Source organism: Aotus nancymaae, unplaced genomic scaffold (genome assembly GCF_030222135.1).
Source record: "Aotus nancymaae isolate 86718 unplaced genomic scaffold, 86718_ANA_hifiasm-v0.15.2.pri h1tg000030l, whole genome shotgun sequence".
Taxonomy (NCBI): domain Eukaryota; kingdom Metazoa; phylum Chordata; class Mammalia; order Primates; family Aotidae; genus Aotus; species Aotus nancymaae.
Genome location: NW_026988443.1, coordinates 23,859,849 through 23,879,163, shown reverse-complemented (window position 1 = coordinate 23,879,163; position 19,315 = coordinate 23,859,849). Strand labels below are relative to the sequence as shown.

General features: G+C 43.2%; 1 protein-coding gene across 3 annotated transcripts in view; it reads right to left on the bottom strand.

Moving 5' to 3' along the window:
• Nucleotides 1–19,315, bottom strand: part of UTP4 (UTP4 small subunit processome component) — a 38,679-nt gene that overhangs the window by 3,933 nt on the left and 15,431 nt on the right. For all 3 annotated transcript variants that reach the window (XM_021672550.2, XM_064383233.1, XM_064383234.1), the window contains 8 exons: nucleotides 12,208–12,379; nucleotides 12,011–12,102; nucleotides 10,351–10,447; nucleotides 9,570–9,634; nucleotides 7,723–7,845; nucleotides 6,537–6,693; nucleotides 3,870–3,976; nucleotides 1,795–1,890 (listed from right to left, as the gene is read on the bottom strand). In XM_021672550.2, the coding sequence (XP_021528225.2) occupies nucleotides 1,795–1,890; nucleotides 3,870–3,976; nucleotides 6,537–6,693; nucleotides 7,723–7,845; nucleotides 9,570–9,634; nucleotides 10,351–10,447; nucleotides 12,011–12,102; nucleotides 12,208–12,379 (909 nt within the window). The remainder of the gene's footprint in view (nucleotides 1–1,794; nucleotides 1,891–3,869; nucleotides 3,977–6,536; nucleotides 6,694–7,722; nucleotides 7,846–9,569; nucleotides 9,635–10,350; nucleotides 10,448–12,010; nucleotides 12,103–12,207; nucleotides 12,380–19,315) is intronic.

The following is a 19,315-nucleotide window of genomic DNA, read 5'->3' as shown; positions in this document are numbered from 1 at the left end:
ATTCAGTCTATGCTCTCCCACCACTTTTTTTAATGAAAAATTTTAGAAAGGAAATTATAGAACAATAAAAGTCATCCTGCAATTTTGACATTCCTCTTTTCCAAGACAAGAGCAACCCTCAATTTCGTGTTTACATCTTTTCAGAGCTATTTTATGCATATAATACATAGTGTTCTGTATCTTGCTTCTTCTTGCTTAGTGTTACATCATGGAGACTGACCCACATGAATACACACATATACATCAGTCATGCCCATTCTGAAACATACAGTAGTCTACTCACTTTATGCATGCATCATGATTTACTTATCCACTCTACTTAATGGACATTATCTTGTTTCATATCTTTGTCTACTATAAACAAAGCTGCAATGAACTGGTCTCTGTATAAAAGTATTTTTTGCATAGCTGAAAGTATATATATATAAATAAAACTCTCAGAAATGAAATTTCTAAGTCAAAGATTAGTGGACTTTAAAATTTTTAAGGTATTGCCAAAATGTCCTCCAAAAGGGTTAGGATAATTTACACAATGTGTGAGAGTACTGTTTTCCTATACCCTCACAACACTGTGTATTATCAACTCTTTGATCTTTGCTAATCTAACGGATATAAAAAATTTCCCATCAGTTTTACTTTTAGAAGAACTTAAGGGACCAAGTGCCAGTAAAAGGTATTGGGGTAAACATTATCATTATGTGTGACAAAGGCAAAGATGTGGCTTCACTACTCTTTCCGACTTTCATCAAGACTCAAGTCTATAAAACAGAGATTTCACTTTTGGACAGTGTGTATGTGTGAGTGTAAAAACTGACCATCAAAACAGTAAGCATCGTTTGCCTAGCAGTCTACTTAAATGTGCTTCTAAAATTACATTTAATCTTTTTTTATTTTTTTTAAAGACAGGGTTTTACCATGTTGGTCAGGTTGGTCTTGAACTCCCGACCTCAGTTGATCTGCCCACCTTGGCCTCCAAAGTGCTTGGATTACAGGCGTGAGCCACCACGCCCGGCCTACATTTAATCTTTCCAACAGCTCAGTGAGGTAGATATCATCTCCAATTTTACAGACATAGAATAATTGATAACTTCTTAATGTGTTCTGCAGTCAAGGTTTTTTTTAAAGATCTCTTTATAGGCCAGGAGCAGTGGCTCACACCTGCAATCCCAGCACTTTAGGAGGCGAAGCAGGTGGATCACCTGAGGTCAGGAGTTTGAGACCAGGCTGGCCCAACATGGCAAAACCCCATCTCTACCAAAAATACCAAAAAAAAAAAAAAAACCAGAGGAAAAAATCTCTTTATAATTACAATCTCCTTACAAATTGGTAAGGAAAAAGGCAGATTTGGTTCTAATTTTGGCTGAGATTAGGTAATGATCTTACTAGGGCTTGATTTCCTCATCTGCAAGGGTAAAGGTGAATAACACAATCTTTTAGTCACTTTCAACTCTCAAAATTTTATACCATTCCATATCAAGTTTAACACCCAAGCCCATGTCATCTCTGCTCTAAAATAATCAGGAAAATGAGTTCTTCAAAATTCCTCCTCCCTCTTATGATTCTTCACTCTTGAATCTTAGTACTTCTCCATTTAAACTGCATCCCATCAAACCAATGGATACTGCTGGCCTATGATGAGCCCAGACAGGCAAGGAAGCTTTACTTCACACAGGAGAAAACTACCTTATCTCCTCCAGCACCTTCCAAGAAAAGCTCCCCTCAACTGCCCAATATCCCAGCTTCCAGGTTACTATCCAGAAGGAAGGGATTAGAAAGCACTGGAATCTCCCTTACCTGCTGGTCAGAATGAGCGATGACAAGGTTGTTGGTATTGGGGGCAATGGCCATAGCAGTCACTGGGAAATTATAAGCAGGCACCGTGCAGTGAAGCTGGGAACAAATAACAGACACAACTCTAAGTGACACTTTTCCTCAGCAAAGACTGAATTGTCTAGGTCAGCAGTTTAAGTAGTGCTCCTTGGAACTCAAAAGGGTTCTATGGAAATTCCCAAAAATTTCAGGCATTTCCCTAACCAATGAACTTTAATTTCTTTTCTCTTTTTATTTTGGAGACAGAGTTTCACTCTTATCATCCAGGCTGGAGTGCAGTGGCATGATCTCAGCTCACTGCAACCTCTACCTCCCAGGCTCAAGCGATTCTCCTCCCAGATTCAAGTGATTCTCTTCCCTCAGCCTCCCGAGTAGCTGGGATTGCAGAAGCCCGCCACCACATCTGGCTAATTTTTTGTATTTTTAGTAGAGATAGTGTTTCGTCATACTGGGCAAGCTGGTCTCGAACTCCTGACCTCAGGTGATCTGCCAGCCTTGGCCTCCCCAAGTGCTGGGATTACAGGCATGAGCCACCACACTCGGCCTCATTTTCTTAAAAAAATGCCTATTGGCCGGCCAGGTACAGTAGCTCACGCCTGTAATCCCAGCACTTTGGGAAGCTGAGGCAGGCAGACCATGAGCTCAGGAGTTCAAGACTAGCCTAGCCAACAGAGTGAAAAGCTGTCTCTACTAAAAATACAAAAATTGGCTGTCGTGGTGGCCGTCGCCTGTAATCCCAGCTACTTGGGAGGCTGAGGCAGGAGAATCGCTTGAACCTGGAAGGCAGAGGTTGCAGTGAGCAGAGATCGCGCCACTGCTCTCCAGCCTGTGCAACAGTGCAAGACTCAGTCTCAAAAATAAATAAATAAACAAACAAACAAATAAATAAATAAATAAATGCCTATTGGTTGAGCACGGTTGCTCACACCTATAACTATAGCACTTTGGAAGGGCCAGGATGGGAGGAATGCTTGAGTACGGGAGTTCAAGACCAACCTGGGCAACATAGGAAAACCCTATCTCTAAGAAAAAAAAAAAGATTAGCTAGGTGTGGTGGGGCTCGCCTATAGTCCCAGCTACTTGGGAGGCAGAGGTGGGAGGACTGCTTAAGCCCAAAGGTCAAGGCTGCAGTGAGCTGTGATTGCGCCACTGTGCTCAGTCTGGGCGACAGAGTGAAACCCTGTCTCAAAAAAATAAAAAGCATAGTTAACCGCTTACAAAATGAACAGCATTTGTGGAGAACTGAGAGTAAAAGCTTTTCCCTCAGAGTAAATCCTTCTATTTAAACAGGGAGTCTACAGCTATACTCTAGGTTTCAAAGAGATTAACGTCTAGGCATGTATTTTTATGTACAATTGCAAAGCATGTGCATGCTACACACACTTTAAATGCTAGGCAAGGCTCAAAGACAAGTGCTCAGTACATGCTCCTACTACAATGCAACAAAGGTTATACTATGCAAGTAACAGGCAAACCCATTAAGTGGTGCAGTTTGACATTATCCTATAAACTTTTAATGCTTATTCCAAGTTTTGGGTAGTTCAAATCTGATTTTTATGATGAAGATGAGGACTTGGAATACTAACGACTCAATTTATGACTGACATCATCATTACTAATTAGTGAAAAATGTTTTCCCAGTATTCCTTTTTTGAAGTTTTGATAGTGTTTACCTTGAGATTACAAGGCAAGCCATGAAAAGAACTCTTATTATCTGCAACTATTTGTGTACACAGCATTTTCCTCCCCAAAATACAGAAAGAACCTGGATGTGTTTACATCACCCACAAATCATTAATTTCAAATTTCCATGTATGAATGGTTTCACTGGGCCAGTAGCTGATTTTAATGTTACAGAGGATGGTTTCTGGGTTCCATAAAAATAAAACAGGATTCCAAACCTGGAAAAAATTCTTCATTAAAAAAAAAAAGTCTAATAAATTGCCAGGTCATGCCAATCTGCCTTGAATCTTTTAACTGCAGGGTGAACTGCCTCCTGTACAATGATTCAAACTGCTGCCATGAAACCCTATGCTCACCTTTAGCTGTTTTACATTGTAGACATGGACTCCAGCACTGGTACCTGATGCAGCTAGCCAATTCCCATCTGGACTGACTGCCAAAAGACACATGGCCTCCACTGTCCCTGTGAAGACAGAAGAATTAGATCTCTCAATTCACAGTGTCCACAGCCAGCCCTGCCGTGGATATGATGGCAAAAGCCAAGGAGACTCTCAGAGTTTTAAATCACTGGGAGGATAATTTTTTGATCACTGTGCAAATTAGTTCTAGATATTAATGTGTCTACTTTTTCTATCTAATTATTTAGCCATCCCTCATGTAAAGATCCAGAGAGATAAAACAGAAGTTATTACTTGCTCAGGCCTAAGACACTGCTTACTATGGGAATAGAGAATCATGGTAGCATGTGCCACTAAAATATATACTGTTTCAAACTCCTTTCCTACCAAATGTTTTTTTTTTTAAATCAAAGTTATGGACAGGCTTGGGCACAGTGGCTCACACCTGTAATCCCAGCACTTTGGGAGGTGGAGGTGGGTGGGTCACCTGAGTTCAGGAGTTTGAGACCAACACGGTGAAACCTCATCTCTACGAAAAATACCAAAATTAGGCCAGGCGCAGTGGTTCATGCCTGTAATCCCAGCACTCTGGGAGGCCAAGGCGGGTGGATCCCAAGGTCAGGAGATCGAGACCATCATGGGTAACACAGTGAAACCCGTCTTGACTAAAAATACAAAAAATTAGCCAGGCATGGTGGCACGTCTCTATAGTTCCAGCTATTAGGGAGCCTGAGGCAGAAGAATCACTTGAACCTGAGAGGCAGAGGTTGCAGTGAACTCAGATCGCACCACTGCACTCCAGCCTGCGTGCCAGAGTGAGACTCTATCACAAACAAACCCCCCCCCCAAAAAAACAACAACAACAACAAAATTACAAACATCAAGTTCAATAGACTTAACGCCTATCTAATTTATTGGGTGCCTGCTGTATATTCTGCATTAAGGGAGGATGGGCATGTCTGAGCCATCTTTGTCATCTAGAGACTTTAAACCAATCTGGCAACATGACAACTAGTGTGGGATAAAAATTGGACAGTGATGCTCTATGCCAAAATGCGTGCTGCATGTAACACCCCCAAACGATAAAATGGCTTTATAACAAGCATAACCCAGCTGCCAAAGGATGGGTGGGGACGGAGAGAAAAGGATGGGGAACAGTGCAAGCTACGTGATGAGGACTAGAATATGCAGGTTTGAGGGCTGTGAAGAAACCAGCTTGACTACAAGGGGAAGTGAGATGAGAGAAGCGAAAAAAATAAAGTCATATACATAATGCAGAGCTGAATCTTAAGGAGTGCTAGATGCAAGATAAATAGTCTAAGTTTTGCAATAAAAACATATATAGATAATAAATAGTTTTATTTATCTGACCCCTAACTTGTGGGTTTCTTCTGTAGACTTCAGGATCAGCTTATGAACAGTGAGACTTGAGGTTAAAAGAGTTGGCTTTCACTAGGCATGGTGGCTCACACCTGTAATCCCAGCACTCTGGGAGGCCGTGGCAGGAGGATTGCCTGAGCCCAGGAGTTCAAGACCAGGCTGGGCAACATGGTGAAACCCTATCTCTACAAAAATACAAAACTTAGCTGGGTGTGGTGGCACACTCTTGTGTACTTGGGAGGCTGAAGTGGAAGGATCACCTAAGCCTGGAGAGGCTGAGGCTGCAGTGAACCATAATTACACCACTGCACTTCAGCCTTGGCAAAAGAGTAAGACCCTGTCTCAAAAAAGACAGGGTGATAGAGTGAAATGACAGTGAAGCAGCTAAAATCCAGGACAACGGAGAGAGGAAAGGCCCATGGGAAGTATCCAAACAACTAGCAGCTTAAGCTGGAAGCTGAGTCTAAGTCCTTAACAGTTAGCCATAGCTACCTACATAGATACATTCATGTTAATAATACTCATATTCTCCAGGAAAATAGAAAAATGGTCAAGAACATTAAATGCAGGTAATTAAACTGTATGTATAAGGATACTTTTGGGCCAGGCACGATGCCTCATGCCTATCATCTCAGATAGGAGGCCAGGATGGGGGGATCACTTGAGCCCAGGAGTTCAAAACCAACCTGGGCAACATAATGAGCCCCCATATCTACAAAAAAAACCTTAAAAATTAGGCGGGCACAGTGGTGTGCATCTGCAGTCCCAGCTATACAGGATGCTGAGATGGGAGGATCACTTAAGCCCAGGAGGTCGAGGTGGCAGTAATCTATGATTGTACCTTTTTATAAACCACCAAAAAAGGCAACATGCCCACAAAATACTTACTTACAAATACATATTAGAAAACACCAAAATATTAATGGTAGCTATTGTCAGGATTAAAATGATTTTAACTTTCTTCTCGCTCTGCTAACAAACTAAGAAGGATGATGAAACTTCTCTGGCCCCAAATAAGGAATCAAAAACCCAGTGAGAAAAGAGTAGGTGTGAAGAACATTGCAGATCTCATCGAGAGTCTTCATCTGCCAGCTATCTCCTCCTACTTGAAACTGCAAATATGTGAGTGAGTGGATCTGCAGGGTAGGAGGAACACGAGGGAACTCCTGACATGGAGGCTTAAAAGGAAAAAAGTTACATCTTAGACACGACAAATCTCCCCATGGCCAGTTACCAGATTCCCACCTGACTGAGGCTGGAAAGCATGCAGGTGCTTGAAGCTTCCTCCTGACAGCTGAACGATATGCAGAGCTCCTTGATTTGATGCTACAAAGAGCTTTGTTGAATCCTCAGAAAACAAAATCTGAAGGGCAGAGCGAAGGAATGCTGGCATTTTGGAAACCTTTGGGTGAACCAGTAATAAAAGCCAGTGAGAGAAGGGAGACCTACAGTCCATTAGAAACCATCACAGCCATGCTTAAGTTACATTAATGCTTCCTATCTCTAAGTAAGCCAACTGACTCAGGACACAGAACACTTGTTTCTCTCCAGTAACCTATACATCCCCCTTCCTTCTCTTTAGTAAATATTCACTTCCCTATCAAAGAAATAACTAAGTCACATATGAAACCACTAAACAGAAAAGCCTTAACTTTACTGCCTGTAGGGCATTCCCCCACCCCTCTAAGAACATAAATCAAAATGGAAATAAAGGCCGGGTGCGGGCCGGGTGCAGTGTCTCACACCTGTAATCCCAGCACTTTGGGAGGCCAAGGCAGGTGGATTACCTGAGGTCAGGAGTTTGAAACCAGCCTGGCCAACGTACTAAAAATTGTCTCTACTAAAAATACAAAAATTAGCTGACGTGGTGGTGGGCACCTGTAATTCCAGCTATTCAGGAGGCTGAGGCAGGAAAATTGCTTGAACCTGGGAGGGGAAGGTCGCAGTGAGCCAAGACTGCGCCATTGCACTCCAGCCTGGGTGACAAGAGCAAAACTCTGTTTTAAAAAAAAAAAAAGTGCTGAGAGTGGTGGCTCATGCCTGTAATGCCAGCACGTTGGGAGGCCAAGGTGGGTGAATTACCCAAGGTCAAGACTTTGAGACCAGCCTGGCCAACATAGTAAAACCCTGTTCTCCACTAAAAATACAACAATTAGACTACTCGGGAGGCTGAAGCACAGAATTCCTTGAGCCCAGGAGGTGGAGGTTGCAGTGAGCCAAGACCATGAGCCATTGCACTCCAGCCTGGGCGACAAGAGCAAAACTCTGCCTCAAAAAAAAAAAAAGGAAATAAAACATCATTTTGTAATAGCCCTCTCCAAATAACTTTTAACTGAGCAAGGATTCACATTCAGTTGATTTTCACTTGATACAAAAATAACACATTTAGGAAGTTTCCTCTTATGTGACCAGACACTGGGCTATCACTTACCCTTTTGAGGCTTATGTTGTCATGTTCATAGTTCAGTCGATAGAGAAAAAACCGAGAAGCTGTAGAATAGGCTATCCAACTTCCACATGGGGAGATACAGCTGCAGATAATGTTCTCAGGGCCCTGGCAGTATGAGGAATCAAGATGAATGTGCAATTAAACTTCACATAACAAGGTGCACTGGGACACAACACCTCAAGCTCTTGCCACTCTGGACATGTCCACAGATACCTACACATGATCTCGATCCTCATGTGGTCTGTGTTACTATGATTATTTCAGAGGCAGAGCACCTAAAAGGTATGGCCCTGATTTCCAAATCCAAGAATGAAGGTCTATTCTTATCTTTGCCCTTTGAATACTTCACAGATCTAAACCCCAACTTCAGAAACCTGAGCAGGGAGGAATTTACTGAAGGAAAGCTTGGGAGGATAGGTAGTTTGCAGTACTTATTTTCTGTTTTGTCTATGACATTCTGCTTTAAAGACTTCTTTTTTTTCATTTTTTTATTTTTATTTTTATTTTTGGGACAGTTTTGCTCGTTACCCAGGCTGGAGTGCAATGGCGCGATCTTGGCTCACTGCAACCTCCGCCTCCCGGGTTCAGGCAATTCTCCTGCCTCAGCTTCCTGAGTAGCTGGGATTACAGGCACGCGCCACCATGCCCAGCTAATTTTTTGTATTTTGAGTAGAGACGGGGTTTCACCATGTTGACCAGGATGGTCTCGATCTCTTGACCTCGTGATCCACCCGCCTCGGCCTCCCAAAGTGCTGGGATTACAGGCATGAGCCACCGCGCTCGGCTGCTTTAAAGACTTCTAAGAAATAGTAAATGAAAAACATTCACAGGCCAGGTACGGTGGGTTGTGCCTGTAATCCTAGCACTCTGGGGAGGCTGAGGTGGAGGATTATTTGAGCCTAGGAGTTCAAGACCTGTCTGGACAAATATGGTGAAACCCTGTCTCTACAAAAACTACAAAAAATTAGCTGGGCATGGTGTTTCACATCTTTAGTCCCATAAGGTGGGAGGCCAAGGTGGGAGGATAGCCTGAGCCCAGGAGGTTGAGGCTGCAGTGAGCCATGATGGAACCACTGCCAACCAGCCCGGAGAACACGATGAGACCCTGTCTCAAAAAAGTAAGCAAACAAACAAAAAAATCAACCAACCAACCAAACAAACAAACAAACAAAAAAGAATCTGGAGAATAAAGTTGAATGTAATATTCATGTAATTTTTAAAAACTCACAAAACAAAATGATTTTTTTCCCCATTGTATAACCTTTTGTACTATTTGAATTTTTAAAAATATGCACATGATTGGGCAAGGTGGCTCACGCCTGTAATCCCAGCACTTTGGGAGGCTGAGGTGGGCAGACCATCTGAGGTTGGGAGTTCGAGACCAGCCTGACCAATACGGAGAAACCCTGTCTCTACTAAAAACACAAAAAAATTAGCCGGGCATGGTGGCGCATGCCTGTAATCCTAGCTATTCGGGAGGCTGAGGCAGGAGAATCACTTGAACCAGGGAGGTGTAGGTTGCAGTGAGCTGAGATCATGCCATTGCACTCCGGCCTGGGCCACAAGAGTGAAACTCCAACAAAAAAAAACAAAAAACAAAAACATTATTTTCATAACAATATCAGAAGGAGAGAAACCTATTTCCTGTATACATTTATTTAATACATGTTCAGTGTCTAATTATAATCACAGGAAACCCAGTCCTGGTGACACAGTCTTTTATTCAAATAGTTTCAGAATTTATACAATTTATGATATAAACTAACTAACCTCAAAATTCCGAATGGGAAAAACATTCTAGATTTCAGAGCCCAAACAAACTTCCTTACCTTTGTCTTGAGATACAGTAAATGATCTGCATTTTTAGAGAGTGGAAGAGTATCCCCATTCTTGCCTGAAACAAGAAACTTCCCTGAGATTTTTCTTAGGAAAAAAGAGTATTGTACATTTTTTCTTCTAAAAAGTCACTCCTTGGAAGAATGGAATCTCTATCAATGGGAAATCAGAAAAATGTAAGCTTACTAAGCTCACAATTTATGAGGGTATGTGAAGAGGAAAACAATGAGCACTTCCTTTGCTTCTAGCCTCTGACACATCACTAATTCCCTGAAGCTCTACTCCATAGCCAGGCATGCAGGTGGAGTATGTGTGGCCTCAATTTTAATCCACTGCAAATGAGAGGACTAATATTTCCTTAATAGGTCACAGAAAAAAGCCACTAGGCTGTCACTCTGATAAGATTCGTGTGACCTTCTTGTTCATACAGGATCATTACTACTCATCATTAAATCTTGTTATTTTTCAACAGCCTGTTTTCTTCTCAGTCAAGCTAGGGCAAATAACGATTCTCCAATCCTCACCTTGACTACACCCCACAGCACACCACCAACAGCCATAAACTTTTAAGAGATGATCCAGTATCCTGCTAAAGATTCTAATACTCTAAAATTAGAGTATTATTTGCTTTATCTAATGAGTGGGAAAACCATTAGTTAAAATGGGCACAAAAATCTACTTCAGTTTTTCTATAAGCAGAATTGCAACTGCAATTCTGATTTCTGGCTTCTCTCTCCAGTTTTCTTATAGAAAAAAAACTTGCTCCCATTTTACCTGTTGCAACTGTGGATCCCAGTCGCCAAAGTTCCAAGTGATGAGCAAACTGGAAGAGGAGAAGCTGCCTCTTTCTAGAACAGGAAATGAGACGTCGCTATATCCAAGAATCAAAAAGTTAAAAAATAAGTCAGGATCATCTACTGCCTCAGTACCAGATACAGCAGCACCACCTTGGCATATGTTTTACTGCTGAAATCCACTTCCTTGACAAACATTTCCTAAGTACTCCCATATGGCAGGCACTGTCCCGGGATCTATGATTGCAATGAAGAATTAAAACACAGCTACTGTTCTTAAGATGCTTCTAAAGGGGTGACACAGAACTACATCAGCCATTATACTTCAGGGTGCCAAGAATTTTTAACATGGCTAAACACAGTATGTACTGAAAAATAAGGAGAGAACATCTAACCTAGCTGAGTGGTGGTAAATACAGAAGCCCAGGTGAGGTTCACTGGGAAAGACCAGTCAGGCGAAGGAGGCAGGGCAGAATGTTCTGAGGAGGTTGATGGCATGTGACATAGCTCAAAGGTAAAAAGAGTATTCAAGGGAACAAAAACACTTTGAGAATGGCTAGCCTGGGTAAGGGCACTACAAGTGTGAGGAGAGGTAAGACAGGAAGCTGAAGGGCCAGGCCCGGAGGGAGACAGGTTCTATAAGACACACTAAGGAACCTGTCTTTACGCTGAAGCCAACAGGGATAACAGGAGGCTTTGAAGCATGGAGTGATGAACAAAGTTGCTTTAAAACAGATCAATGGGCCTGGAGCAATGGCTCATGCCTGTAATCCCAGCACTTGGGAGGCCGAGGTGGGAGGACTGATTGAGACCAGGAGTTTGAGACCAGCCTGGACAAGATAGTGAGATATTATCGCTATTAAAAAAATTAAAAAAAAAAAATTAGCTGGGAAGCTGAGGCAGGAGAAATGCTTGAACCTGGGAGGCAGAGGTTGCAGTGAGCTGAGATCACACCACTACACTCCAGCCTAGGCAACAAGAGTGAAAACGTCATCTCAAAAAAAAAAAACAAAAACAAAAAAACAACTAGCTGAGTGTGGTGGAGCACATCTGTGGTTCCAGTGACTCAGGAGGCTGAGAAGAGAGGACTATTTAAGCTCAGGAAGCAGAGGCTACAGTGAGGCAAGATCACACCACTGCAATCCAGTCTGAGTGACAGAGCAAGACCAACCTGACCAACATGGAGAAACCCCATCTCTACTAAAAATACAAAAATTAGCTGGGCATGGTGGCGCGTGCCTGTAATCCCAGCTACTCAGGAGGCTGAGGCAGGAGAATTGCCTGAACCCAGGAGGCGGAGGTTGCAGTGAGCCGAGATCGCGCCATTGCACTCCAGCCTGGGTAACAAGAGTGAAACTCCGTCTCAAAAAAAAGAAAAACAAAATTAGCCAGGTGTAGTGGTGCATGCTTGTAATCCCAGCTATGCAGGAAGCTGAGGCAGGAGAATCACTTGAACCTGGGAGGTGGAGGTTGTGGTGAGCCAAGATTGACCCATTGCACTCCAGCCTGGGGAGTGAAACTCTCTGTCTGGGGGGAAAAAAAGTGCTACAAATTTGCTGAGCGTGAGCTGTGTTCAGAGCCCTGTGGGACACAGAGATGGGGAGATGAGGGGTTGGCAGGGGCTGGGAATGAAAACTTACATGGGGAAAGGTGATTTTTCGGAGAGCAGCATCATAATTCTTTACCTCCAACTTCTCCATGAGAGGACGAATGACTAAGTGGGTGTCAGTGCCTAGGAATGGCGAGGAGAAGGTGTACAGAATTAGAAATTATCGTGCATGAGAACAGCCAGAGCCAGGAGGGGTAAAGCAGCAGCCTTGCTGGGAGGAGAACCCACCTCCGGATATCAGCGATGTTGGGCTGTGGGCCACAGTGCGCACGTCATGAGTGTGATGCTGGAATGGTTTTGTCCGAACCCACTGCTTCTCACTGCTGTTAGATGTCACAGGGACCAGCTGAAAATGGAAGACTGTCCCCTCGGCTGTGCCCACCACAAAACTGTCTTCTTGCTGAGGATTAAATCATGAGGGAGGCACATGTAAGCAAAACAAGGTCTGACTGGAAAAATATTCCCTGAGGTTTTCTGTCTGGGCAGCTTAGGGGTAAACCTATGCCCAGAATCAGTAGGAAAGTTATAAGGGTCTTTTCTCTCCAGAAGCTAAAGATTCCATCAGAGGAGCAAGGTCAGACACAGGTAACAATGCGCCCCCTACTGACAAAATTAACAACGTCTACAGTAGGAACAATACAGTAACATTTCATATACACAACCTAGATCTCTTAAAATAGCACAGAGAGATAAAATACCTAGGACCTATCTGAGAAATTTAAATCCTTCTAAAGAACATAAGGGAAAACCTAAACAAATAAATCCGTACCATGTTCTTTAATAGGTATATTTAACATGATCAAAATATTATCACTAAAGAAACATATTAAACCAATAAAAACAATGATAATCCTTTATGTGGAGCTAGAACAGTTGTTTCATCATAATGTTTATTTTATTAAAAATATGTAAGAAACACCAGGCACGGTGGCTCACGCCTGTAATCCCAGCACTTTAGTAGGCTGAAGCAGGTGGATCATGAGGTCAGGAGATCGAGACCATTCTGGCCAACACAGTGAAACCCCGTCTCTACTAAAAATACAAAAAATTAGCTGAGCGTGGTCGTGTGTGCCTGTAATCCCAGTTACTCAAGAGGCTGAGGCAGGAGAATTGCTTGAACCAGGGAGTCAGAGGTTGCAGTGAGCCGGGATCACACCAGAGAGAGACTCTGTCTCAAAAAAAAAAAAAAGAAAAGAAAAGAAAAGAAAAGAAAAAATAACAAGAAACATCAGCCAGGCCTGCTGGCTTACTCCTGTAATCCCAGCACTTTAGAAAGCCAAGGTGCGAAGCTGGGCGCGGTGGCTCACGCCTGTAATCCCAACACTTTGAGAGGCCGAGGCGGGTGGATCACGAGGTCAAGAGATCAAGACCATCCTGGTCAACATGGTGAAACCCCATCTCTACTAAAAATACAAAAAATTAGCTGGGCATGTGGCGCGTGCCTGTAATCCCAGCTACTCAGGAGGCTGAGGCAGAAGAATTGCCTGAACCCAGGAGGCGGAGGCTGCAGTGAGCCGAGATCGCACCATTGCACTCCAGCCTGGGTAACAAGAGCGAAACTCTGTCTCAAAAAAAAAAAAAGGAAAGCCGAGGTGGGTGGATCACTTGAGTCCAGGAGTTTGAGACCAGCCTAGCCAACATGGTGAAGCCCGTCTCTACTAAAAATACAAAATTTGGCTGGGCGTGGTGGCACATGCCTGTAATCCCAGCACTTTGGGAGGCTGAGGCAGGCAGATCACCTGAGATGGCGAGTTCGAGACCAGCCTGACCAACATGGAGAAACCCCATCTCTACTAAAAATAGAAAAACAGCTGGGTGTGGTGGTGCACGCCACCATACCAATTTTTATTTTTTGAGTTGGCTCACTGCAACCTCTGCCTTCCCAGGTTCAAGAGATTCTCCGGCCGGGTGCGGTGGCTCACGCCTGTAATCCTAGCACTTTGGGAGGTCGAGGTGGGTGGATCACCTGAGGTCAGGAGTTCAAGACCAGCCTGGCCATCAAGGTGAAACCCCATCTTAAAGAAAAAAAAAAAAGATTCTCCCACCTCAGCCTCCCAAGTAGCTGGTATTATAGGCACACACCACCACATTTGGCTAATTTTTGCTCTTTTTTTTTTTTTGAGATGGAGTTTCGCTCTTGTCACCCAGGCTAGAGTGCAATGGTGCGATCTCTGCTCACCGTAATCTCCACTTCCTGGGTTCAAGCCATTCTCCTGCCTCAGTCTTCTGAGTAGCTGCACTACAGGTGTGTGCCACCTCGCACAGCTAATTTTTGGATTCTTAGTAGAGACAAGGTTTCACCATGTTGTCCAGGCTGGTCTCGAACTCCTGACCTCAGATGATCCACCTGCCTCGGCCTCCCAAAGTGATGGGATTACAGGCGTGAGCCACCGCACTGGGCCTTGTTTTTTTTTTTGTTTTTTTTTTTTTTTAGTAAACAGGGTTTCAACCATGTTGGTAAGGAAGGTCTCAAACTCCTGCCCTCAGGTGATCCACCTACCCCAACCTCCCAAAGTCTCATCTTTAAAAAAAATTAAAGAAATAAATAAGAAAAAGCAAACAAACAAACAAAAACACAAGCCCACAACACAAACAAAAAACCCAAACAAGAGTAGTAATGTGACTGGACGTGATGGCTCACATCTGTAATTCCTGCACTCTGGAAGGGAGGAGAATCACTTCGGCCCAGGAATTTGAGACCAATCTGGACAACATAGTGAGACCTCATCTCTACAAAAAAAAATAAAAATAAAAACTTAGCCTGGTGGTACTCGCCTGTAGTCCCAGCCACTTGGGAGGCTAAGGTAGGAGGACAGTGTCAGCCTGGGAGGCAGAGGCTGCAGTGAGCCATGATTGCGCCACTGCACTCCACCTGGTAACAGAGCAAAATCCTGTCTTAAAAAAAAAAAATAGGAGTAATGAAGATATACATCCAAAAGAACTAAAGACAGGAACTCAAACATATACAAATACAGGCTGAAGATTCCTAATCCAGGGCCAGTCTTGGTGGCTCACACTTGTAATCCCAGCACCTTGGGAAGCTGAGGCAGGCGGATCACTTGAGGTCAGGAGTTCGAGACTAGCCTTGGCCAACGTGGTGAAACTCCGCCTCTACTAAAAAAATTAGCTGGGCATGGTGGTGTGAGCCTGTAGTCCCAGCTAAAAAAAAAACAAAAAAAAACGATTTGTAATCCAAAATAGAAAACTTTTTGAGTGTTAATATGACGCCACAAGTGGAAAACTTCACAACTGACCTGATCTGCTGGATCACAGTCAAAACTATTTCATGCATAAAATAAACAAAATATTGTACAAAATCACCTTCAGGCTACATGCATATGGTACATATGAAACATAAATGAATTTCTTATATATGCTGGAGTCCCATCGCCAAGATATCTCATTACGTATATGCAAATATTCCAAAATCCAAAATCTGAAACACTTTTGGTCCCAAGCAGAACCAGATCAGACACTCAACCTGTACTTGTACCTCAATGTTCAGAGAAGCATTATTATTATTTTTTCTGAGACAGAGTTTCACTCTTGTTGCCCAGGATGGAATGCAATGGTACAATCTCAGCTCACTGCAACCTCCGCCTCCCGGGTTCAAACAACTCTTCTGCCTCAGCCTCCTGAGTAGCTGGGATTACAGGCACATGCCACCATGCCTGGCTAATTTTTTATTTTTAATACAGACAGGGTTTCATCACGTTGGACAGGCCAGTCATGAAGTCCTGACCTCAGGTGATCCTCCCGCCTCAGCCTCCCAAAATGGTGGCATTACAGGTATGAGCCACCACGTCCAGCTCTGACATGGAATCATAAAAGAACTGAAGGACAGGCGCGTTGGCTCATACCTGTAACCCCAGCACTTTGGGAGGCTGAGGCAGGCAGATAATGAGGTCGGGAGTTGAGATCAGCCTGGCCAACGTGGTGAAACCTCATCTCTACTAAAGATACAAAAAAATAGCCAGGCATCATGGTGGCACATGCCTGTAATCCCAGCTACTTGAGAGGCTGAGGCAGGAGCATCTCTTGAACCTGGGAGGTGGAGGTTTCAGTGAGCCGAGATCACACCACTGCACTCTAGTCTAAGTGACAAGGAGAGACTTTGCCTCAAAAAAAATACCAAAAACCAAACCAAAAAACAAACAAACAAAAAAATCAAAAACTGGCAGGGCACAGTGGCTCATGCCTGTAATCCCAGCACTTTGGGAGGCTGAGGCGGGCAGATCCCGAGGTCAGGAGTTTGAGATCAGCCTGGCCAGTATGGCGAAATCCCATCTCTAGTAAAAATACAAAAATCAGCCAGGTATGGTGGCGTGCACCTGTAATCCCAGCTACTTGGGAGGCTGAGGCAGGAGAAATGCTTAAATCCAGGAGGCGGAGGTTGCAATGAGCCGAGATCGTGCCATTGAACTTCACCCTGGGCGACAAGAGCAAGACTTCATCTCAAAAAAAAGAAAAAAGAAAAACCCAAAAAACTGAAAGGGAAACAAAAGAAAAGGCTCTCTTAGGACGTAGGAGTTAGGAAGCAAAGGGAAAATCCAACCTTGAATTGAGATGAACAGTTCCCAATTTAATCAAGAGTAACTGCTTCATACAGAAAAAAAAAAAAAATCTCAGGACCGACCTCTAAATGAAAGCAAATATTCTCTACAACTCCCTTCAGGAATTAGTACTCACCTCATAGATGAAGGTGAAAAACATCTAAGAAAATCAAAGGACTGGATATTTACCACAATTAACTTTATAGTCAATGAAAATCCATTAAAATAAATCTGGGCAGACATGGTGACTCATGCCTGTGGTTCCAGCACTTTGGGAGGCCAAAGTGGGAGGATCTCTTGAGGCCAGGAGTTTGAAACTAGCCTAGGCCACATGGTGAGAACCCATCTCTACAAAAAATTTTAAAAATTAGCTGTGTGTGGTGGCATGTGCCTACAGTCCTAGGTGCTCAGAAGACTGAGGCAAGAGGATTGCTTGAGACCTGGAGTTGGTGGCCAAAGTGAGCTATGATCACACCAATGCACTTCAGCCTGGGAGCGAGACCCTGTCAGCAAAATAAAATTTTTTTAATGGCTCATGCCCGTAATCCCAACACTTTGGGAGGCCAAGGCAGGCAGATCACGAGGTCAGGAGATCAAGACCATCCTGGCCAACACAGTGAAACCCCGTCTCTACTAAAAATACAAAAATTAGCTGGGTGTGGTGGTGCATGCCTGTAGTCCCAGCTACTTGGGAGGCTGAGGCAGGAGAATCACTTGAACTCGGGAGGCAGAGATTGCAACAAGCCAAGATTGTGCCACAGCACTCCAGTCTTGTGACACATCAAGACTCTATATCAAAAAAAAAAAAAAGTTTTTTTTAATCTAAAAAATAAAAAGTTGTCTGGCAAGAGAGTGTAACAGGAAAAAGCCTGGAGGCCACACGGGGTGGCTTACACCTGTTGAAATTAGGATCAGTTTCAAAAATGATGTGAGAATAATGAAAAAACCACCCTCACTCCGTGCCAGACACTGTACTTGGCACTTCATATGCACTACCCATTTAACCCTGCCCCATGAGGTATGTGTTACTGGCATTCTTGGGTTTTTTACAGAGGGGAAAAAAACTGAGGATTAGAAAGCAGTAACTCTCTTGAGGTAGGCATGTAGCTAAGTGGTACCATTGGGACTTAGTCTTTGCTAAGCATTTTTGAGCACAGTAATTTATACAATGGTATTTTTCAGCTTATTAAGTACCAAAATTCACGGATTCTGAGATATACATTTTCCCATTTTTTTTTTTTTTTCTCTGAGACGGAGTTTCATTTCTGTTGCCCAGGCTGGAGTGCAGTGGCACAATCTTGGCTCACTGCATCCTCCGCCTCCTGGGTTCAAGCGATTCTCCTGCCTCAGCCTCCCGAGTAGCTGGGATTACAGGCATCTTCCACTAGGCCAGGCTAATTTTTTGTATTCTTAGTAGAGACAGGGTTTCACCATGTTGACCAGGCTGGTCTCGAACTCCTGACCTCAGGTGATCCACCCGCCTTGGCCTCCCAAAGTGCTGAGATTACAAGTGTTAGCCACCGCACCCGGCCCATTTTCCCATGTTTTAACACCTCTGCAATCAGGATATCTTAAAATGTTTGTCAATCTGTGCATGTCTGGTATCTGTAGATAAAAGGCCAATAGCAAAACTTGCAGAATGGCTGTCATAGGCCTAAAAGAAAACTTCAGACTACAGTGGAACTTCACCAACATTACTAATGGCATTGAAGCAACGTGTGGGAAAACATGGACCCTGATGACTGAGCTGAAAAGTGACTCAGAGTGGAGGTGGGAGACGGGTGGATGAGAAATTACTTACTGGCTATGACCTACATTATTACAGTGAGGAATACACTAAAAGCCCTAACTTCATCACTATGCAATATATCCATGTAACAAAACTACAGTTGTACCCCATAAATTTATATACATTTAAAGAATAAACAAATAGCTGGGCACGGTGGCTCACGCCTGTAATCCCAGCACTTTCGGAGGCTAAGGTGGGCAGATCACCTAAAGTTGGGAGTTCAAGACCAGCCTGACCAACAAGGAGAAACCATCTCTACTTAATATACAAACTTAGCTAGGTGTGGTGGTGCATGCCTGCAATCCCAGCTACTCTGGAGGCTGAGGCAGGAGAATCACTCGAACCCGAGATACAAAGGTTTCAGCAAGCCGAGATCGCATCACTGCACTCCAGCCTGGGCAACAAGAATGAAACTGTGTCTCAAAAAAAAAAAAGAATAAATAAATGGCCAAAAGAGTGACTCAGAGAGTTTCTGAACGTAAAGAAGTTTTAGGAATACCTTAATCAATTTATATCATATTTTTTTACATGCACAAGAGTGACATGACATTTACTTTAAGTCTCAAGGAGCTCTTTCAATAAGTAAAATACAAATTCTACATTTAAAGAAATATTGTCAGTTTGTTTACAAAACTAAATTTTACATTTAGAAAAGCACTGTGTCATAGTTTAATTGGCAGTGTTTTTTTCCTTCCCCTGATAACAAAATAATGGTGTGTTTCAGAATCAGCTTTATCTAAGATTCAATACAGTATGGGCACATTGTAAGAAAAAAAAAATAATAAAATGCAGTAGAAATTAAACCTTTCTCTCTCTGACCCCCTAAATGTCCTCTCTAGAAGTCATCAAATCATCACCATTAGTGTTTCTTCTTTTTTTTGAGACAGGGTCTCACTCTCACTTTTTTTTTTTTTTTTTGAGACAGTGAGACTAAGACCCTGACTCAAAAAAAAAAAAAAAGAAAAGAAAGAAACACTAATGACTTGAGGACTTC